Here is a 24,029-nt window from a genome sequence, read left to right as displayed (position 1 = left end):
AGGTTAAATTCAATGTTATATTCTCTTTTGTAACAAAAAATAGAGAATGATCCAGCCTTATCCTAGCATACACAATACAAAATTTATACTAAATGGTTAAGCACTTATATAAATTTGAAAGGCACTGGTGCTTTGTCCCTGCTGTGTTGCTGTCACTTACATTGAAGGTTGAGCAGGACACTGAAATGGAAGGTGATAATGTGCATGTTCATCATGAACGTGTTGGGTATTGAATGCCATGAAGGTTGAGCACCACTCAATCTGGACCATTGCAGGAATGGGACACATTCATGTTCAGCATTTTAAAACTATAACTTAAACTAAATCAGCTCAATATGTGAAAGCTTATAAATCTAGATAAAATGTCCAGATGTAAAAAAAAAATGTTTGGTTCTCCAGGCATTCTGTCTTGCCTTGAAATATTAGATGATTTTTTTTTTAACATATTTGTAACCCTCTGTGTCTTCATTCCTTTTTTTAAACTAAATGTCTCTGAAAGGATGTGATACAATAATAATGATGATGTGCTTTTCATAAAAAAAAAACACTAAGCACAAGTCTTAAAATGTATTTTACAATATTTAGAAAAATAAAAGAATGTTGAGTCAGTTTGACAGAACAATCCCTAATCAAGGTCCACCACAGACATTGTTTTTCCTTATATTGCATTTGTTTTACTTGGAAGCCAGTTAAACCCTTATTATACCAGCTTCTGAGCTGGATTAACAGTGCATGTGAGTAACCCTGGGGTTGGGATGCTTTTACCGGGGTGATATTTTTAGGGTAAAAAAATAAAGTGATTCTCAAGAATATACAACTAATAAGGTCAGTCCTGAAAATCTCCCTTGAATAGTCTCAGATTTGCTCACAAGATGGCAGCAGAGTTGCTTTCTGCCCTTAGAACAAAATGACAGAAAACAAACTGAGGCCTGCTGGACTGCTTTCTGGCCTTACTCCTAACTGGATTGTGATTTCTAAACATACCTGCTGCACACTGTTGCACATTTGACGTTGGTAGATGTGTGTTTGGAATAGTTTGTGAATACTTGCAAAGTGTGCTATAGTTACCTGTATCAGTTACACAACGTGTTTATTTGTCTCTTGGTTCGGTTTGTTAAAGTGGAAATTGATGATTTAATTGAATGTGCTTCTAAATCATGAGATACCAAGTGAAGTCTTTTTTACTATACTGGTATATTTTGTGTTGCATTTCTGTATTTTGTCATGTTTTAAAACAGAGGTGGAAATATTGTGTGAAAATGGTCACTTTTCCATCCTTTGTAAGAACAACAAAGTAGTGATACTATTTATGCTGCTTTATAAAAGCAAACCCTTTAGATATTTTTTTTCTTCACACTGTTATTGTTGGAAATATTCAGCATCTGCCCAGTCAAACAGTATTTACACATTTAGGCTTTTTCCAGTTTCATACACCACCTGCACCTTTTTAAAAAATGTATTTTAAGAGAAATCACCTTTCTCACACCAGAGTGACTCATATATGAAGATTTTTGTCACTATCTGATGGAAAAGGCTTTCTTTTTAAGTCTCGGCATTGCTGTTTGTGTTGTTTCTTATGCTTTTTATCTTTTGAACTGAGCTTTTCTGTCTGTTTGCCGTGTGTACAGTATTCTGTCAGTTTGTTTGTTATAAGAACTATGAAGTGTCAGAAAATTAAAATCTGCCACAACGAGCTGAATGTCGTCTTTCTTCTCTCTCCTGTCACCAGTATATTTGTAAGCATGGGTGCACAAAAACACCCTAATCTTGTTTACATTTAGAAATAAATCACATTATCTCACCATCCTCATCATCCTCACTTTTGGATACCAATTCATGTAAAACATTATGAAAGTGGAATTACTGACTTACTGTTGCTGAAAATCCAAGCATAGCTCTATGTGCGCTTCATCCACTACACACTGTTACACGCTATGTGCCGCAGCACTCAGTGACCCCCTCTCTCCAACTTTCTGTGGTCTAACACTTCATGGCTGAGTTGCTGTGGTTCCTAAATGCTTCCATTTTGCAATGATACCACTCCCAGCTTATCGTGGAATATCTAGGAGGGAAGAACTTTCATTAACTGACTTGTTGCAACGGTGGCGTTAATCTATTATTGTGGAGAAGCATTTGATGGTGTCAGTTCCACTGATTTTGTTGTGACTGCATTTCTTCTTTCTAGCATTGCCAAAATGTTACACCCTTCAGTCTTTAACATAGCCACAAACATGCATCTGACTGCACATTAGGAAATACCTCAGAAGATGAGAGTATGAATCAGCCTTTTTAGTTATACCACTGTGTTTACTAAACACATTACCAGATGCCCATTATTAAAATACTTTCTCACCTAAATTAATCCAAAGAATTCAACAGGTAAGATTATCCAGAGACTTCAACTAACATCATGTGACTAAATGAGTTTCAAACTCTTTTTATTTGATCAAGCAACTTTTTAACATTTCATTGTTTCATATAGAAAAGTTTTGATTTAGCAGCTACAGAAAACGATTCATCTTTTAGTAGTTGAGCATACATTTAAAGTTCTTATTAATACATTTCTTAGGACTGATGTGCCATTGAACTGAAAACCAGCCACTTAGAAGGGAGATTAGAAGTGAAACACAATGAAACTTGTAACAAACACATGTATTATAAGCAGAGGTGGGAAGTAACGAAGTACAAATACTTCGTTACTGTACTTAAGTAGATTTTTCAGGTATCTGTACTTTACTTAAGTATTTATTTTTCTGAGTACTTTTTACTTTTACTCCCTACATTTTTACACAAGTATCTGTACTTTCTACTTCTTACATTTTCAAACAGACTCGTTATTTTAACGTCAGAGAGAAGTTTGCATTTCCGGTCAGTGCGCCGTCAAACATCAAACGATCTGAGCCTAAACGGAGGAATAATAACACATAAGAGACAATCGTTCTGGCGTATCCTCCATCATCGGGGCTTATCTCGTACAAAGGGATTAAATACACAAACCCATATAATTAATGTCTCATTTATAGCACTATAATCAGGGTTACAGCGGGCCGGACCGAGTCCGTAAGTTGCGCTGCGGCACATAAACAGCTTAGCTAGCGCTACTGAAGAGGAGCGAGCACGAAGGGAGTAACGTGTGGCAGGTAAATGCACAACAAATATCAGCAAACACACAAAGTGTGTGCAGTTTGTTACACAGCTAGCTAAAAGAAGAGCTGCTGTATTTCAGGGAGAGCAAAGAGAGAGAAGTTCACTCAGAGATGGAGAAAGAGGACAGGAGAGGAAGGAGAGAGGTTAGATTTAAAGGTAAGGACTGCAAAACAAACTGAAGTATGCTGACTTTGTGTTATTCAAAGATTGTATGAAAATACTGCAGTTTAGGTTAGCTTGTTGTACTGTATTTACAGTAAAGCTCTGTGTTGGACTGGAGCGCAGTGTTTGTGTTCATGGTCAGAGTTACATCAGTGCAGCAGAGATGAGTTTGAATCAAAGCTGCTGATGCTGAGATTCATTCACTGAATCCAACATTTCTACAGCCTGTATGCTGTCAGTGTAGGGGATGGAGATCAGCTCAGATAGCTGTGAAATACTGGGTTACATCTTTGTGAGTTCACTTCATCCACACAGAGCAGTAAACCTCAGAGCAGCAGCAGCAGGTCAGCTGATCACAGCCTGCACACCAACATCATTTACTGCAGCTCACAATAGAAAGCTGTGATTCTTCTCCCCATGCAGAGCCACTACAGCTGATCTTAGGGTTCCTCCACCTTCTGAATCCCACTGTAACCCCTGAGTATCCTCATGTTGGTGTTTAGGTGGAGGCACAGTCACCCTCTACTATGGAGGACACAGAGAACAGAGCTGTGTTTAAATTCCCTTTCACAGATTGTGTCCTACATAACAGATTCAAGCTGAGTGCATTCATTAGAATTAAAATTTAGATTGGAATAACGTTTGTATTCTCATGTAATATTATTTTATATTATTACAATAATGTATAATAAGGTTCGGTTAGTTTTACACAAAAATAGCACGTAGAAACATCCTCCAAAGAACTACTTTTACTTTCTTACTTTGAGTACATTTCAGAGCCTGTACTTTTTTACTTTTACTTAAGTAGAGAAGTTGAACCAGTACTTCGACTTTTACTAAAGTATTTTTTAACATAAGTACTTGTACTTCTACTTAAGTACAGAATGTCAGTACTTTTGCCACCTCTGATTATAAGTATTATTCAATGACAAACTAGTCACTTAAGTAAATCCAGCAGTTAAAGCAGCACAGATGAAGAACATAGGAATGCGTAGAAAAGCATGTGATATTACATATCGTCCATCCATTTACATATCATATTGCATTAAAATGATGCATACAGTCTGAGCCACTTCATTTTTCTGAAACACCTCTTTCATGTGTGCAACCAAGCGTTTTGATATCAGCTTACTCTCAGCCACACGTGTGGTCTTGATGGCCTTTTGCAGCTCAGTACTTGTTATTAGTGGTTGTGTGACTGACAAATGTACATTAGGTACACGTCTGTCTGTCTGTGGCTGGACTGAGACTGCAGGGACACAATAATAAGTCTGATGATCTTTCAAGGCTGTTTAACATGAAACATGATGTCTCTGCCACAGCATATAGAACTGTTTACGAGTGTGGTGCCATAAAAAATTTCATATCAAAATGCTGCCACTCTGTTTTGGAAAAGTTGCCTTTTATCAGATCTGTTAAATTAAAACACTGAATCAAATCGTTTGCAGATCACGATCAGCAATATTCATTTTAACAATTACTGCGAGTCCTGCAATGACTCTTTCAAGCCTTTAGATGGCAGTGTACTAACATCTTTGGTAGACTGTAAACACATATAATCAAAAGATCAGTAATGAGTATGTTAGCCAATAATTTAAGCCCATTTATATCATATATCGTACAGTATGTAATCCCTGTGATGAGCTTTAGTAAAGTAGGTACATTTTTCCATGCTTAATTTACTAATTAGGACATTGCTGTCACCAAATTCACAGTTTAATTGTGCACACTTTGATAAAAAAGGGGAAAGTAGTAATTGTGAATCCAAATGTGGTAAAGCACAAATCAGATAATTTTCCTTTTTTCTTTCTAATCATTGCTAAATAATTTCTTTTGAACTTCAATAACAACTGTTTAGTTCAGATTCAACTGTTTTCTTGATCATTTGATGAATTGTGATTGTATCTTTTTCAAATACAGCAATTACTACAGCTTAACAAAGTTACACAAGTACTGAGTAATACAGTAATAACAAACTAGGAGTTAATATAACCTTTTCAGGACCACATCATTTATCAGCCCCATTGTGTGAAGTGGTTGAAAGAAAGAATCTGTCGGCTCAGAGCATTGATGTGGTTTTATTACATTTTTTTGGAACAACAGTTTTAAATTTCTACTAGTTTTCACAGTAACTGGCAGATATTGCATCATCCCTCCACCTGCTGTTTGAAATGTAAAACTTGAAAGCATGCATCTTGTTCAATTAAGTAAGATGAAGTAATTTAACACATGGCAATGACCACATTCGCATGCACAATATCACCATTAATAGACCAGGTGCATAATTTAAATGAGCATTAAAGAGAGAAGACTGGTCCTGAATCCACTGTTAACTCTTAGTTCACACTGATTTGATTTCAGCTAGTGATTTTACATATTATGTTGTCATAATGGTTTGTAAGCACACATTATCAGTGTGATTCAATTGTGAGTCCTACAGAACTTTGCTCACTAACCTATAAGACACATGTTTGTTAGGTTTGTTAGTCAAATGTGGTTAAAGATAATCCAAATGTGCAGCTTGTAGTAACAAGTAGAGCAGCCTTTGTGTAATTTTCCACATAAGTGTACCTTTGGGGATGGTAAGGCGCTAACAAAGCAACTACTGTAGATATCAAAGGTCATTTTTCACTCCTTTCATTGCTACCCAAGCCTCTGGCTACTCAGAATGAAGTGATGCACATGATTTTTTAACAAGAAATTGGACCTGTAACACACTTTAGTTTCACAGCTTGGGTTCTAATGCCTTATTTTCAGCAGCAGGGATTGTATTGGGTTATTCATAATGCCATAAGTCACAATGCACACACTGTAATGCTTTTTCTTTTCTCTGTGATTCAATTTCTTTTTGGCCTGAACACAAAAACCAAAACAAGTCATAACACTCAGTGAGTCACAGTAAGGATCATAAAACTTTCTGCGGTGATGTGCAGTTAGACAGTTGCTGCCGTGCAGCCTGCGCTGCAGTGCTGAGTGATCTGAGGAGACGCTGCCTTATCTAGTGTGTGCTCATGCTGACAGCTGGGAGGAAGTAGGCTCATGAACAAGAAACAGCTGCAGGTCTGGATCACATTTGCTATGAATCTGTATGATCTGAATCACAAAACAGCCTGTTAAATGTTAAATAGACTCATGTGTCATCATATCAGTCCAGACTCATAGAGATGTAGAGGACAGTACACTCATTCTCACTTTAAAAAAAAAAAATACACTAAATCGTTGCAGGCATGAATGCTTCTCAAGTAAGTAGACTGGGTTGCTGGAGTTTTTTCTGCACTTTACTGAAAACATTTGAGTGAAGGTAGTATGCAAAAGAAAAAGTCCTATTCAGGGTCTGACACTGAAAAAAAAACCCAATGTCGAGTGTCCTGTGATTGACAAAATGTAGAAATATATATTTTATAAACTAATAAAAAAGGTTGTCGTGGCTTCTAAAGCAGTGCTACTTAACTAAATGGAATACTTCCTTATACAGTAGTTTTTATAATTGATTAGTAATTTAACATATTTATAAAGAAAACAGCAGCACGGTGGCGCAGTGGATTGCACTGCTGCTTCACAGTTAGAGTACCAGCTGGAAGGCCTGGGTTTGATTCCACCTTGGCCCCGGCCCCTCTCTCTCTGTGTGGAGTTTGCGTGTTCTCCCTGTGTCTGCATGGGTTTCCTCCCACAGTCCAAGGACATGCACTTACTGGGGTTAGGTTAATTGGAAATCTAAATTGCCCATAGATGTGAGTGTGGATGGCAACCTGTACAGGGTGTACCCTGCCTCTTGCCCTATGTCAGCTGGGATAGGCTCCAGCCCCCCCGTGACCCTGAACAGGATAAGCAGAAGAGAATGGATGGATGGATAAAGAAAACACCCTCAACTTTTCTGTTTGATATAATTAAATGAGTTTCTTTGTCTTTTTTGAAACTGTAGGTTTGATAAAACAATGATAATAAATGTCTCTTTCTGAAATTTTATTGATCAAACAAGACAACAAATACACCAAATTAAACATCTTAACTTGTAGTTTATGTACTATGTAAATACACGCTCGCTACCCCTGCAGTTTAGGAGAAAACATCAAAATATGTTTCATTTCAGCTTGTTTTACTTCACATTTCATGTATTGTAGATTGAATATCTGCAATGATTTGTTAAAAAACAAAATGTTTTTAAAGACTAAGGTTTGTACACATGCCTGAAACTGGTACCATTATCGGGCATTTTCTGTTCCCATAATTACAATAAATACACGGCAGAGCCATTGAGCAGTTAAAAGGTTATAAAGTGCTGTTTGGACTTTTAATCATGTGTTAATTTTTTGACCATTAGAGTTCTTTGAAAGTTAGGAGTGTCTTGGCAATATTTTCTTTTATGATGGTCACAAGGTTACATGTTTGTGGAATCAGAAAGATGCTTTCAGTAATCTCATAGAATCTGAATTTGCTGTGCACACTGTGGATGGCGCTAAAGTAGAACATTACCCTCTAGATAAAAGTAAGAGTGGCATGGATCACCTCCTGTATGTGGAATATGTGGAATTGTAGGGTCTTTACCCACAATACAAAGCGCCTTGAGGCGACAGTTTGTTGTGATTTGGCGCTATATAAATAAAATTGAATTGAATTGAATTGAATTGACTTGAATTGCATTGCATTGAATTGAATTGAATTGAATTGAATTGAACATGTGTATGTGGAATTTATAATTATTAATTTATCAATCAACAAAGTTATAAATCTGCTGTGAAAATGACACAGAACAAAAACAGAGCAATAAATCAGCTGTAAGAACACAGAAGAAGACTCTGTTATCATTTCCAGACGTTGAATGTTTATAAAGAATAAGAGAATAAAACACACAAGTCAGTTAAAGCTCCTCTCTCAGATGTTGAGTAAGGCTCAGATGATTTATTCATTTTTCCAAGTTTCATTGCTTTTGGAATCTGAGATAGAGCTTCTTCCTCCCCTTTCTCTCGTCACATCCATCTGGGAAGCATCACCAACATCATGCAAGGCACTGAACCTTCCAGATGGCAGAAAGCAGTTCAGGGGGCACAAATTTTCCTGACTGTCAGACAAAGATCATCCCTCGCTGAGACACTGGATGAATAGGAACAAAGAAGGAGCTGGGTTATGATTTTCTTGTAATTCTTGCAAATTATAACCCCACAAACTCAACATAATAGGGTATCATTCTTCTTATTATTTTTTTCAGAAATTAGTTAAAAGAAATGGTAATACAAGATTTTCCTTTGAGAAATAAATACTACTGAAGAAATACCGAATCAAAAAAGGCTGTTTAATGACAACTGGTGACACCCTGCACCGTTTGGAATCCTTTTGTGATTTTATAAAAAATGTGGTTATTTTGATTATTAATATATTTTTAACCATAGTTTCTTCCTTTCACTTTCATGAGCACAATAATTTTGAAGCAAAATAAGTAATTTTGTAGTAAAAGAGACCTCCAAAAGAGGTAAAAGAGAGTTTCCATGACATCTCTAGATTGCAGGAGCAGCTGTGAATGTTTTATATGAAGCATGAGCTGCATGTGCAACCATTCAAATAAATAATCTATATATATTCTCTGTGTGTGTACAACAACTTCCACAGTTTCTGCTTTGTACGTGCAATCGTTCCCTCATCCTAATCATATCCGTGTCTTACAACAAAAGCCCATCGCTCAGGTGTTTCCTCTCTGTGCGCAGTGAAGGTAGCCAGGAAACTCTTCGTATAGACCGTTTCTTTTAGACACATCCTCTTTCAGTCCAATGACTGCTGAATATATTTGTCTGTGTTATGGAAAATAGCTATTTATGTTTACGCTCTTTCACAGCCCAAACTATCGTATCTTGCAGCCTTTATTTGAATATTTCCAGATGTTCGGTGTCTCTTTTGAGCTACTGTGGACAGTCCTGCTCACACATAATAAATGATGGATCCGCGTTTTGTCCGAGTTTGAATGAGATTCCGTCTGCCCTTAGAGGCTCGCTCATTGGAGGAAATTGGATGGCCAACGTAAGTGCGCCTCTTGAATGAGAAAATAGCAGAGGGGGGGGACAGGCTGAGCAACACGCACGCAGCCTGACAGCAGCCAAGCAGTGGCCACAGAAAGAGAGAGACACGGAGCCAGTCTGTTGATGTAGCCACAAGAAGGACCTCATTATCATTTTTTTTTTTTTTTTTTTTTTTTGAGTAAACACATTTTCGTCATCAGGATTTAAGCCACAAGATTCGCGTCATTACGAGCCGCGCGCGCATTCCTCAGCAGGATCTGCGCATCTTCAATTGCAAATTGTTTTCTGCTCTTCACGAAGAGCGCTGTTTTAAAAGCGTCCACAGTCATGTTCAAGCGGCGATTGGCGAAGCGCTTCAGCTGAATTATTGTCTTTCAAGAAAAAAAAAAAAGAAAGAAAGAAAAATGGAACAGCGGCTCTCCAAACAAGAAAGCAAAAACATGGATGCGTGTCTAAGACGACTGAAGCAAGAACTGGTAGGTTCTGTTTTATCTACTTCTGTTATTACACTGGACCACTATGTGTTTTACTTTATTCACGTGCGTTTTTAACATTTTTAATGTGCAAACTGGCACGGGCGAAAACAAAAAATATTAGTTTAATTTTCACATTATAAAATATTCCAAATAAATTTAGATATGTCGCTTTACTGCACACTATGTGTCCTGAAGCATTTCTACATTTTCAAGTCTAATAGTCTGTTGTTTGGTTTTCAGCTGAGGGTGCATGTGTATCTTTTTAAATCGCATTAATCGGTGTGGGCTTAAAGCTCTGAGCACACCAGAGGCATGTGTACACTTCCCTCCTCTCTGTCCACGCATCTGGGACAGATGTTTTAAGCTTAATGAGCTCAAGACAGTTTTTCTTCTTCTCGTAATTCCTCTGTGGTGGGTTATGGATTCTTGATAGAAACCGATTTAAGATTTACACTATTCTTGGTGTCTTGTAGTAAATTTAATCATGTGTTGCAACAGACTGCTCAGAGCTCCAGCTCTCACAGGGGAGTTAGTGAAATTGGCAGTCACATTGAGTTCCATCACGTTTCCATGCTCCAAATGAATTTGTTAGACTCCGTTATTTAATATTTTCATGTCTCCTCTCGTCTACCATGTTTGATGTGAGTAAATTTAGTCTGCCATTTCTTTCCCTATCTTTGAAATGTAAAAACAAAATCTCTAAGCTGCACCCTTGTGCTCAAAATCATCTGGCAGTGACACACTGTAGACCCATTTTCAGAGGAGCCTTAACTGGCACAGATTTCATTTGGAATCATCTTCAAAGCAGGGACTGATTCCCCCCCCTTTCTGTCCAGCCACTGGCCTGCAGAAAGGCCTTGCATGGCTGCATGTTTTGCAGCATAATCTGCTCTGTGACTTCGTGATTTGTTGCTCCAAATTAGCCACATGTCTGTGAAGTGGCACTTGAGATTTAAGGGGAGTTGACATTGATGCCAGAAGGACATGTTGTGTTATAGCTGCCGCATCACAGTTTGGTAACATAATAGAAAAAGTGTCATGCCATGCCGAGGATCAAACAGGAGAACAGAGAGCAGATGCCAGTTAAAAAGCTGAGGCAGTCTCCCCCCGCTCAGGACCATGTGGGATGCAATCTGTTGTTCAGAAATAAGGGGTGTCTATGCCAAGGTTGTCACTTTCCCTTCCACTGTGACTGATTTTCATCCAGTGTTCACTGGAGAGTGGTAAAGCCGGCTCCATCAGCAACAAGGAGATCACAAACATCTAACAGTTGACTTACAGCTGCGATGCCAAGTCAAGCAGCTCCTGGATATCTCTTGCGAATTTGTGGCTTTGAAGTCAGCAATTTAGGACCATACCAGTTATGCATGTTCTGGACAACTTACTGCAAACAGCATGACCTTAAATCATTCCAAACAATTTTGCATAATGTTTTTTTCCCTGCTGTGTTTTCATTCATTTCTGTGCAGCATGAAAACAACAGAAAGTGTTCCATATGATCCATTTCAGTCAGCATCAAGTTTCTGTTCACTTTTGTCATTTTTTTGTAATGCAGTTCAGTTGCAGACTGATTTAACAGCATTATAAAACTATATACTCTAAACAACAACGTAACTTTCTAAGCTTTCTAGTCAAACCAAATATCACTTTCACTTCATTGTTTCCTCTGTGTTTATGGAATCTATTTTCTGCTGGGAGAAGTTTATATTTTGCCCTAACCATTCAGCAGGGAGTAGGTTGTCCATCCTAGCAACATAACTTTCAGTCAGTGCACAGCCTAGTAGTAATATTTTTGCTGAGTTTTCACATGGATCAAAGAAACATGCCACCTCTTTTTCTGTATGTTGGATTGTCACAGCCTGTTTAGCTGTATCAGCCTTTTGTGTGCATTTTGAATATTTTTCTTACTTTCCATCTGGAGGTGGAAAAAAGAGTCGGTAAGGACTCACAAATGCCAATTTATGAGGGCTGGCACCAGGCTGAGTCATATCATAGGGATATGAATGAAAATAGCTTGTAGAAAAACGCATGTAAGAACTTAAGCTGGTCATTCATGTCTTTGAAAATGGTATGCACTGAATGTTGCACACAATGGCAAATGAAGGAGCAAAAATGGTATGGTCTTTTAAACCATAACCTACTATGCTCTAATACTCCTAACTCAAAGGGACAATAAAACAGGAAAATCTACATGGTTGAGTTTGTAGTGTATGTAGTAACATAGAAACCTGTGTGTAGCATTCAAAGGATGTGAAAAAGTTACATAAAGTCCATCATGACCTCAGTGTTACACACTAGACATGCTGAAACCCAGCGTTTGATGTCAGCTCTACAAGAAGAAGAAGAGTGTCATATGAAACTGTCAACACTGTGTCAGGGGTTGAGGGTTTCAGTCCTTGTGGGAAGTACAGACAGGGCACCCTTGAAAGTTTGACCCTCAAACTTGAAAAGACCTGGATCTATTTTCTCCAACTGCTAACCACATCCATCGCAACAGATACATTAAAAAAAAAAATAAAAAATCAAACCTCACAATCAGGAATATACCACCATTTTACTCTGGCTTCTCGTGTGATTCAAACTGAAAATAGTTGGTTAACTTCAGGTTATTCTTTAAATGAAATACAAGGCTCCACTGAAATCCTGAGGACAGACTGTAATGACAACACTGAAATATTTTAAGCCTATGCATGACTCATTATTGGTGCAGCAGACAAATAGTCATGACAAAGAATGCATAAGCTCTTCCTGCCTACTTGAAGTTGAAAAAATCCAAACGGTGGCGTGCCTTTGACTCATCTTATCTAAATGTAGGGTTCACACCTGGTTAGCAGCATGAGACACTTAAACATAAATCAGAGCTTTTGATATCATCACTGCTGAAGCTGATTTCACATGCAGCGTGCCCCTTTATCTTTTTCACACCTGAGGCGAATTTCAAACATGACTGTCACCTTGGAATTCAGCACCAAAGCCAGGGAGCATGAAGTCACGAAATCTGAGAGCAATGCACCCGAGTGCCAAGCCTATGCTGTCTCCTGGAAAGTTTTTTTTGTTACCTTTTGGGCGTTGGATCTGAAACCTGTACACAAAGCAGGGTTGTGGTTTAACTTTAAGCTCGTTTGTTTTGTGTCTCCCCCATGGCTCCTGTTCTCTAAACTGCCCTTCCTTCCCCTCAGCTAAAATTGGACCAACTCTTAGTGGCAGCTGTGGCGTTTGCATGGGTGATCATTGTGTTTGAGACGGAACCACAAACCTTTAACAAAGCCTGTTTATCGTTATGACTCTGCACACATAACCGGCTTTTTCATGGCTCACAGAATGGAAAATGAAATCACTGCCCAAGATATCAGATTTATTTAGGACTTTTTTTTTTTTTTCTTGAGACATAGAGGGCACGAGTTCAGTTAATGCTGCTGTTGTGACTACACATGCAATCCCATTAGTGTGAGATTGAGTCCTGACCTCTATTCTATACCGTCACTGGAAATAATATGGAAGGTATAGAGCAATATTTTCTATGCTCTGGCTTCCATATTACACCTTGTCTGACATTATTGAATGCCAGAGGGTGTTAAAAAAAATAGTACTATAGTATAAGGCGATAAAGCACTGGGGGTTCAGAACAAGCTATAAAACACAAGATCTTGGCATAACTGTGTAAAAATTTACTAGCAACCAGCTGCTCATTTAAGCAACAGCAGACACAAAGCAATATTAGAATCTGAGTTTTGTTTTTTGTTTTTTCTCTCTGACCACTAGATAAAAGTAATTCCAATCTATTTGCTCATTTTTCAGTTCAGTTTTGATCTTCACTATCTCCTGAGGGATTTAAATTTCCCTTCACCTGCAATTAGCATTTCTGTGTGTTTACTCTCTGGTCAGTAACTTGGTACGGTAGGTTTTATCCAAGGGTTTTGGATGAAAAGAGCTGCTTTGTTGGACTGAAAACAATAAATATACACCAAAGCTGTGGAGCAAAGCAGAAGTTAAAAACACTGAAGATTTGTCTGATATTTTTCTGCATCCACGCTCATAGCACAGAAGTCACTCGTTACAGGTGTTTGCACCACAGTTTTAAATGTGAAAATATAATGCAAAAATATTGAAGATGGAATCCTATTAACTCCATTTTTAATTCAGCACCCCATACAGTACAAGTATAAATATCCAAAATGTTTGATATTCCAAACTGAACAGCTATGCATAAGCTGCACGTAACATGGGATTGAAAAACATGATGCATTAAAGGCTTTGTGCAACCATTCACTTTCAGATAAAAAAAAATGCATTAAATGCTACACACAGGAAAAAGAAAGTAGCAACATCAACCACATCTATTTTCTTCAGGAAATGCTTGTGTGATTTGGCACTCCTTTTGATGTTAGAGGGGGACTGAAAATTGGATGAGCACTTTCACTGCCCCCACACAAGGTGCTGACGTCAACTGCAGCGCTATCGAGCATCTACGTGACGATTATTGAGTGAGGAGTTCCAACCAGGACGACAACAGACCGGGTCCCAGACTGACTCCAAATATCATCTGCCAAAGATGATGATATGGATCCTAATCATCTTACATCTCCCACAGCAGCATCATTTGCGATGGCATAAATTAGCTCTAGCAGGAAACAAGCTATTAAACCACCTCCCTTTTCTGAAAAGGCCATCAGGGAGTCTTTGCTGGCCAGCAAGACCTACAAACACTTATATGTGGTCTGAACTGATTCAGTTTAAAGGGGGCAGTTCACCTAATTTCCCATTTTCATTTACCCCTAGGTGTTGCAGGTAGTTTTGCAGCACCATGAAAGGACAACTATTATCTGAATAGGGAGGAGAAGCAGAACATTCTTGTCAAAAAATGTGTACGTCTACTCGTAAAAACTAAGTACAAGACATTTATGTTTAATATTCTTTTGTTGAGCATCATTCACATTTCTTCCTGTCCTCAATGTGACCTTAAAGACACATGGGCCAAACAGCGTCACCATATAACCTTTTTGTCAAAGAGGCATTCATTGCTGTGTGCACAGTAATTTATTTATTTCAGTGAATGCTACTTAGATTTATTGCCCTCTTGATCATGACCTCAGGGCTGTCCACAGCAGTTCACCCACAGAGACCTTCTCTGTATCCCCATAAACAGAGACCCCATTCCTGTCCTTGACCCACACAGCCCACCATTCATATTTAATTAGGGGTGGAGATGTAGGTGGAGGAAGGGGAGTGCACGCTATAGATGCCGCTACTGGTCAGCTCCTTCCAAACAGGAAGACCTTTTGGGTCTGATAACCTTGGCCTCTCCATTTCCTCCCCCCCTTCAGCCAATAACAAATAACAACAGTGAATAGCCTGCGTTTTATAGCCGGAATAGAGCAACAGTTTGTTTTTGATTTCTTGTTTGAGCTTATTTTCCTCCTAATAATCCAGTTTAAAAAAAAAAAAATACACCGACTTAGTTCAAGTGAGGCAAGCCTGGACATGCATGGATGTGTGAGCTCAGTGTGTTTGCACAGCGAATTTATTTTTCCCTCCATAACTGACATGAGGTAACACTGAAACCGTGATCAAGGCAGAACTTGATCTCAACAGACAGCAAAGCAGGAGCATTGATTTATTTATACTTTGTGGTATTTAATTCACTTGCATGTATATTGGATGGTTTTCTAGAAGCATCTTCAGAGTTAGAAAGATCTGACATGAGGGTCTTAAATAAAGAATCACCTGTAAACTTTTTTTTAAACTCTTAATTAAATTGTCCAGAACTTTTTAATAAGCCTCTATTCAACATTAATTGAAGGCCGGCAGCCTTTGTTCTTAAACTCTGAAGCATTCAACCCTCAATTGGCAATTATGTCTGTCTGGCTAGCATCACTGCAGCCAGAAGAAAAAGTGTGTGTGTGTGTGTGTGTGTGTGTGTGTGTGTGTGTGTGTGTGTGTGTGTGTGTGTGTGTGTGTGTGTGTGTGTGTGTGTGTGTGTGTGTGTGCGCGCGCGCGCACTGGTTGGGGGGGTCATTGTTTGTCTTAAATTCTTTCAGTTTTCAAATTCTCAGAGAAATACATGCTTTATGGATTAAATGGGGGGAAAAAAGAGACTAAACCAAACTTCACAAGCCTGCATTAATGATTCAAGTGTTTCTGGGCAGTACAGCAATTCCCTGCAGCGCCAATTTCATCCCAGTTCTCTTGTTAAATTAGATTAGACAGACATTATATCTCATCTCTGTTTTTCTCCTTAAACCCTTAAGGTGCTCGTGTAGGTCCTCTCAGGTCTGCAAGGCCCTGAGCTGATTCACACATTGTAAAAGTGAGACATCTTAGGATTTCTGTAACATCTGTGTCTAAACAAGTAACTGCCGCAGGACATCGGTTTTAAGTCACTTTTGGCATTCTGAATAAGAGATCGGATGAAGGATGAAAAGCCTGACATATTTGGGCCACAAAGTTCAGCCTTGAAATGGCAGTGGAGTGCCTGGAGTTAGTTGGCATTGTAAAGGTAGAATAATAGGGTTTAGTTTACCACTGTTCCCCTTTTTGTTCCCTAGAGCATAGTATGAATTATTAATATTGCCTTAGAATAGAAATGCCAGTAAACAACACTGTGTTTTTAAATAACTGTGGGGAGTGTCTGCGTTTTAAGGATAATGGAAAAGTTGCATGTGAATGTTAAACTACAGTGTTTTGGGTTAGCATGTGTAAACAGGTGCAGCACTTTGAGACTGCATACTTAGAAGATGATATTACAAAAGCAAATTTAATGCATTTAAGCAATCCCTGATCCTGGCCTAAACTTTACTGTAGCCTACAAAAATGCAATGACAATACATAACTCCCTTTTTGTCTTGAGTCTTGTTGACTTTTGATGTGGAATAAAGTAAACCATAATTATGCACCCTTTCCCAGCCTCTCCCAGGACACAGACAATTGCAGTTAATGAAGTCAGCCATATGTGAAAGGCACAAAGACAAGAGACAACCTGATTGTGCTAATTACATGTACCTTCACTTCCTAATTTAGCGAGCCAGCGGGAAGCTCAGAGGCTTTTCATCCCAGCATGTGCATTGATAGGCCTATTATCTGATCTCAGAGGTTATTCACGCCCACATGCACCTACTCAGCCATATGTCAGTGACAAGCCAAGTGTTTTAATGCAGAGACTGTTTTACTTCTGATGGTGAAGGATAGTGTATTGGTATCAAAGTTAGGTTAATGTGCAAGTGTATGTAGACTGTCCAAAATAACAAAAACAACAACGTGATTAATTTTACCAAGGAAGAATGACAAACATGTAATAAAGCAGTGTTTTTAATGTATGTTTTTTCTTTTTTTACTTTGCTAAATTGCTGTAAACTAATATGAGTTATCTGTAATTAAAAAGAAGGAAAGGAAAGGAAAGGAAAGGAAAGGAAAGGAAAGGAAAGGAAAGGAAAGGAAAGGGATGCTTGTGTATTTTATAAATTCCTTAATAATTTGAGAAAATAATCTCCAGAATAGTCTGCAATAAATAAATCATTGCACCTATTGCAAAAAGGGCAGATTTTGTTGTACTTATAAAATATTGAAAAATATTTTGCATTGCTTTGGCTTGAACAGTTAGCAAAATTCCTGCATTGCAGACGCTTGTAGACACGAAGAAACCATGAATTGCTTGAAGGCCCTGCATGCTTGCTGGAGCTCCAAGATGCTGCACTTGTGTACAGACGTATTCTAAACTAAATGCCGCATCCAGACATGCTCTCAGTGACAATATGCTGACGTTCAACAAGTTTAATGCTCAGCAACTTGTCTTGAGCTTTTAAATAACAGTGAACATGCAACATAAAGCTGAAGCTGATGTGAACAGCATGGCATGTTTGGTTATAAAACAAAGTGGTGGGCATATGAAAATTTTGACGTTGATTGCTCTTCAAGTAATTAACATTTAAAGCTAATGTCTGTGCAGTACCTGACCTTTTCATACATTTTATGCATTTTTCATGGCTAGTGTTTTATTTTAAAATCTAAATGGTTACACTTTCACATTTGTCCATTTTCCCATAAAAACCCACACCCCTCCTCTCATGATGCTTACACGCCTTTGATTACAATGCTGTACTGTCAGTTGCCATACGCAGAAATTTTTCCCACCCGGAATCAACACAATAACTGTTCCCCAAAGATTTAATTATCAAAGCCTAATGTTGTTGCACCTACATCCAACCACCTCCCCTTCTGCCCTCTGCACCCCCTTCCTATGTTCTCATGGTGTCCTTCATAATTGAATCCATCAACAGTTTTCTCTTCGACATCTAAACATATGGCAAGGGATTCCCCCCCATTGCCTCCACCCCAATCCCTGCTCATATGGCTGACTCTCACCACCCCTCTAGCTCCTCTCATTGTTATTCTGTTTCCGCCTGAGTTACTCTACCCCCCCAACACTATTTGGGGATTATAGTCTAGATGGGCAGCGGTGATTGGCTGTCACACCCAGCGGTGTCCCTCCATTAGAGTAGCTACATATAGAGGCAGTCAGACTGATCCATTTGAAAGGTGAGAGACAGTGACAAGCTGACAGAGAGGAGAGGAGTATCAATACCTACTGCTTTGTGAGACTTTTTTATTTGTTCTTTTTTTTTTCAAAAAAAAGGTAAGGTATAGATTTTTATTACAGCTACCAATTTATTCTCAAAGTCGCAGTTTATTTTATTTGAAGTAAAAATTTGTTGTAGACACGTTTTTATGTGTATTTAACGTTATTGGTTTTTGTTGGTTGACTGACAGCCTCTTCTATGGAAAGGTAGATACAGTCTTCTGAAGGTGTGCACTGCAAGGTTTTCACCAACATTTCCCACACACTGGGATGTTTTTCAAAATTCCTTGCATGCTTTCTCATGTCTTCCCACAAATGCTTTACTTTTCACTCATCAATCAGCTGCATGTTATGAAATGATATACCTATAATAAACCTATAATATCTGAGAGAGAGCTATTCAAAGTCTGGATATGGGCGTGCAATGATTCAATCGAGCAAGTTGAGACACGGGTCAGGATGCTGGCTCTGGGTTGTCTGCCTGCCTTCAGAAGAAGACGGTTAGTCCAGGTCACGTGACACAGGCTTTCAAACAGATGAGAACAGGAAGAGAGGAGGACGAGGATAAAAGCAGAGTGCATGAGTACACAGAGAGACGAACACGTGAATACAATGAGCTCAGAGGAGAAAGCAGATATGATAAATCAAACAAAAGGAAGTAAAAAGGAAATTAGAGATAAATTGAAAAAAATGAAAGCTAGCGTGTTTTACAGCTGCCACTCGTTGGATCCTCTCTCATATGCTGGCCATATGGGACCCTGGCCTGTCATCCAAAACTAGGTCACATGACCATTTAATTAAACAAGGTGCATAGCCTGAAACCCACAAGTGAAGAGATAAAAAAAAAACAGGCTTACTACAATAACTTATCCATTAAAAAGCTTTTTTCAGCTGCTCTCTTATTCACAGTGGATGGATCCACATTTTATTTGGCAGCTTTTTACCAGGGATAATAACTATTGATATTTACTGTAATTAATGATTATTACAGTGTCAGTTACTCCTGTGCAATGAGATTTTTTGTGTGTGTGATACATATATCCTCATGTAATGAAATTAGTCTTTGACAGATGATAGGAATACTCATAACAGCTCTCTCTCTTTATTTCTCTGTCTCTGTTCTTGCAGTTGTCTATGAAAGAAGCTGGAGATGGCCTCCATGCTCAGATGAATTCAATGATGGGAGCCCTTCAGGAACTCAAGCTCCTTCAGGTCCAGACAGCACTAGAAAACCTTGATATTTCGGGGCGGCCCATTAACCGAGGAATGCCCCATCCTGCTTCCACTGCTGCTGCTGCTGAACCATCAGCTGCAGCAGCATCAGCTTCTGGAAACGTGTGTTGTATCAGACAAATCATGCCCCAGCAGCCCAGTCCGAGTCCCATGCCAAGTCCAAGGCAGTCTCTGGAAAGCAGAAACTCGACTAGTCCATCTGAAAACAGAAGCAGCTTGGAAACCTCATCTTCCTCAGCATCCAGTCTAAAGAGTGAGAGTGAAAGAAGCGAAAGAAGTGCACGAAGCGCAAGAAATGCAAGAAGCGAAAATGACCTTGAGTCTATACCAAGGAGGTGGTCAGGATATACCGCCCCTCAGGTGGATTTCTGCGGACCAGTTGTAGGAAATCCTCCACCAGAGCCCTACCCTAGCTATCCACAGGCTCCCCATCGTGCACAGGTAGTGGACCTGCCTGGAATACTGTACAGTCTCTCAAGAGAGGGTCCTTCCTTAGATAGTGATTACTCCCAAGACAGCATAGACGACGCCAGTGACTGGACTTCTTCACTCATGAGCCGCTGCCGCAACCGTCAACCCTTAGTCCTGGGCGACAATGTATTCGCAGACCTTGTAGGCAATTGGCTGGACCTGCCTGAGGTGGAGAGGGAGGAAGGAGAAGAAGAGGAAAGGGCAAAGAGGAGAGAGGAGAGGATGGATGGAGGGCCAGAAAGACCAGACACCCCGGCTCACCCTCTACGTCTTAGCCGCTCACAGGAGATCTGCAAAAAGTTCTCATTCACCACAAACATCTTCAAGAAGTTCCTGCGAAGTGTCCGGCCTGACAGAGACAAGCTGCTCAAAGAAAGGCCCGGCTGGATGGCTCCTGAACTCCCAGAGGGTGATCTCTTTAAAAGGCCGAAGAAACTGCTTCCTAAAAATTCAAAAGGCAGCTTTTACCTGCCATTCTGGGCGAGTGGACAGCAGGGCAAAAGTAGCACGTGTATGCATCTTCCAGAGACAGAGAGGAACCACCACCACCAACACTTCCACCAGTTTTACCAGCAGCCATTTGCAGGGATTTATTTAGACAGAAGGCAGCCAGAGACTGGTCTGGAGAAAATGCAGCCCTTGTTTGACTACAACACAGCTGTGTGGGTCTGACAGTGAGTCTCTGGCCAACAGACTGCCAGTGATGCCAGATTGAGTGTGTGACAGGTGCTGTAGGATTTTGGCTGTGATAGAGGAGGGCGAATGAATGAGACACTTGGACACATTTAACTTCCAAAAAAAAAAAAAAAGAAACTGCTAAATTCACACCCACATCATGTTTCTCCTGCGACTGAGAGATTATCAGGGCAACATTTTGTCTGACAATCCAGAAACCTAGACCTCATTTGATGTGTCCGTGTGGGTGTCTGAGAAAGAATGAGACTTTTTTAGGGTTTATGGTGCAACTTTTGTATTATTCAAACTTCTTCACATGTGCGCATGTATGACTGGATGTTCTTGTTGTCCTAAAAGACGGTACTTTGAAAAAGACACCACTCTCAGAATGTCACCACCAATTCAACTCTTTTTAATGCAGACTTTTTCCACTTCTGTTCAACAGGGCATACTCTTAATGTATTTCACTTATTTGCATTTATAAATAGCAACACCAACTGTTGAACTGCATGGTTACTGTTTTTATAAGTGATGCTACAAACAGCTGTTACTGAACGCACTGCCACTAAACAGTCCTCAGCTTCCTTTATAGTTCCACTAGGCTGTAACAAAACTCATGTCTAAACGAACTTGTTTTGTTCACCTTGCTCAGGGAGCGAATGCCACACAGGAGAAAGCACTGCCACATTTAAAAAAAAAAAAAAAAAAAAAAGGGTTTCCAATATATTTTATGGTTTTATCTTGCTTAAAAAGCATAACAGCAATACGGTGCATGACTAGTTCAAAGTTTGCCCCATTAAACTTTGAGATCTGTCCCTCGCAATCAGCAGTGCTGTGCTTGCTGTCATGTTGGAAATGCTCACTTTTCTTCTCTGTTATGTAGACATGGCAAATGTTGAGTCAACTGAAAGTCCTCGTGGGCTGCTACACAGAGAGGGGGGGGGGGGGGGGCAAAGATGGCACAGCCAACCCCAAGTACTGACTAACTGACAGCCATCTGGTACTCAGACGTTATGTAAAGCTTGTTTGCCATAAGCTTAAAGATGCAAAATGGGCTTGTTTAACCCCAGAGCTCCGTGAATTAACTGATGACTGTGTTACATACTGTATATATGCAGGTGAATACATTACAGGGCTGTAACAGATATAGGACCCATAATCTGTGAGGGGCAGGACAAACTGAACAGGTTAAATGTACAGAACATTGTACATATTTGTCATCAACAGCAGCAATAAGACTCATTTACTATAATATCCCATTGCATGATTTTCATTATTCTGCACAGGTAAATGTCACAATAACAGCAGCTAATGTAAACTTTGCTATAGCTCTTGTACTTAAACTACAAACTGATAAGTTCATCTCTGATCTACAGTATTTATTCTCCTGTATCATAAAAAACAGTATTTTTCATTTCAAGCAACATCATAACCGTTCAAATCAAACTACAGCTTCCTTCACTAATTCCCTCAGGGTCACAGAAGACACTGCCCACTCTCGATTCGTTGTTTTTATTAAGGGACCACTGATATGCAAAGACAATCTGATATTTTTTAACTTATTATTGAGGAAAAAAACATTGTTTTCACTCAGTTTTTAACATGATACCAGACCAAGAATCATACCCAGCAGGGATTAGGCCTCAGAGGTCTTTTGAGTGTCTCGGCCAGTCGATCCATATGGTGCTGTCTCTGTCTCAGTAATCAGGTCAATACATACACTGCACAGTGAGAGGGTCCAACACACACACAGACGGTTTCTTCTGAGACAGTCGTGCCATGAAGTGCAGTCTGAGATGTCGTATCACATAGTATATGTATGTAAATGTAACATTTATTTCTTCCTATTAAAGCTGTCTTCTGAGTGTGATTCTCAGCACTGTTGTTGATATTTTTCCATCAAGGTTCTGAGAACCTTCAGTGGTGATCATGTGTAATGTGCACTGTAAAACTGTCACTGACTCTGTAAATTAAATTTGTTTTCAGAAAGAAGAAATGCTGCTGTGTCTCTACTTTTGTGCATTAACACAAACTAAATATGCTTGGGCAAAATCATTATAGTCCATGTAAATATTTTCTAGACAGTAACAATAACCAATTCATCATGACATTATCATATTTAAGGCAGTTAATGTCAGAGTTTATAGCAGGAAGAGGAACCAAATGCAAGACTCACATGGCAGGCCTGTAATTCATAGAAGTTTGTCAAAGTCCAAAGTATAAGGCAAACAGCAGAATCCAACTTTTTAACTAAGAAAAGGAAAACGAGGCTAAATGAGGTTAACAGACACTCTGCACAAGAGCACTAATCAACGAGATTTTAAATACACAATAGGTAACCAGGAAAGTGACGACAACTTGGAAACTAGGTATTAGATACTGAAACTAATTAAGATAATGACACACAAGTAAAACTAAATGCACAACAATAAAAAAAATGACCACCAAAATGAAACAGGAAGTCACATAAGAGGTAGATGGAGATGTAGCAACAAGATAGAAGGAAAAACGGGAGAAAGGACAAACTGAAACTCAAGGAATTACATATAAACTACAACTGAAAGTGAGAATATATATAAAGAAACCAACCAGGAAATTTGCTACATAAAAGAATGCAAATGAGAGGAACTCAATTAACACCATACTGTAAACACAGGAACCCAAATTTGAGTAGAAAAAAAGAAAAACTAAGGACAATGAAACCCATCCCAGAACCCAAATATTAATCAGAAACTCAAAGCTCATGCGCAGAACCCAGGGTCCATGACAATTAACTTCTGATAAAGTTTATCACATTCATTAAAGCAATCAAAGGCTTATTGTAATCTTTAATCACGATTGGTTTGAACTCAATAATTTGGGCTTCAGAATTTAATTTAAAAAAATACAGTTTTACTTAACTTTTACTTCAGTCACAACATATAATTTTTATACTTTCGTGTAAAAATTAGCCACCCAAAACATGAAACCACCTGCCCAATATTACATTGGTTTCCCTCACGGCACCAGAACAGCTGTGGCGTGATGGGGCATGGACCTGGTGTCTCACTCCAGGATGTTGGTAGCAGATCCATTTGGTCCAGTAGGGTCCCTGCTTTGGGTTTATAGTATTCTATAACATTACCTTATAAAACCCCTAAACATAATATTTCATTTTAAAACAATGTTTCACAAAGTTTATATTAAAATAAAAGGTTAGAATTCTCTATATTACTTTACATGTTTGTCTCAAATCCAGGCCCCTGCAATAGCCTTTTGGCATGTGGGTCACCTGCTCAAACAAGT

At 39.0% G+C, this 24,029-nt stretch overlaps 1 protein-coding gene across 2 annotated transcripts; it reads left to right on the top strand.

Moving 5' to 3' along the window:
* The first annotated feature begins 9,496 nt into the window (after positions 1-9,496).
* inka2 (inka box actin regulator 2) lies at positions 9,497-22,740 on the top strand. Of its 2 annotated transcripts, none has more exons than XM_030730378.1 (2): positions 9,497-9,793; positions 19,494-22,740. In XM_030730378.1, exons 1-2 carry the CDS (start codon positions 9,722-9,724, stop codon positions 20,739-20,741), a joined length of 1,320 nt encoding a protein of 439 aa, XP_030586238.1. In that variant the 5' UTR covers positions 9,497-9,721; the 3' UTR covers positions 20,742-22,740. The 2 variants fall into 2 exon arrangements, with proteins under 2 accessions (XP_030586238.1, XP_030586239.1); XM_030730379.1 differs by lacking the exon at positions 9,497-9,793 and adding an exon at positions 18,341-18,422.
* Positions 22,741-24,029: the final 1,289 nt, after the last annotated feature.

The sequence above is a fragment of the Archocentrus centrarchus genome, chromosome 5, assembly GCF_007364275.1.
Source record: "Archocentrus centrarchus isolate MPI-CPG fArcCen1 chromosome 5, fArcCen1, whole genome shotgun sequence".
Taxonomy (NCBI): Eukaryota; Metazoa; Chordata; class Actinopteri; order Cichliformes; family Cichlidae; genus Archocentrus; species Archocentrus centrarchus.
This window is presented reverse-complemented; position numbering and strand designations above follow the sequence as displayed.

Excerpts from the sequence above, each read along its gene's own strand:
- inka2 (XM_030730378.1), top strand. The coding sequence starts at position 9,722 with ATGGAACAGCGGCTCTCCAAACAAGAAAGCAAAAACATGGATGCGTGT. Across the intron at positions 9,794-19,493 it reads GACGACTGAAGCAAGAACTG|TTGTCTATGAAAGAAGCTGG; the intron begins GTAGGTTCTGTT and ends CTGTTCTTGCAG.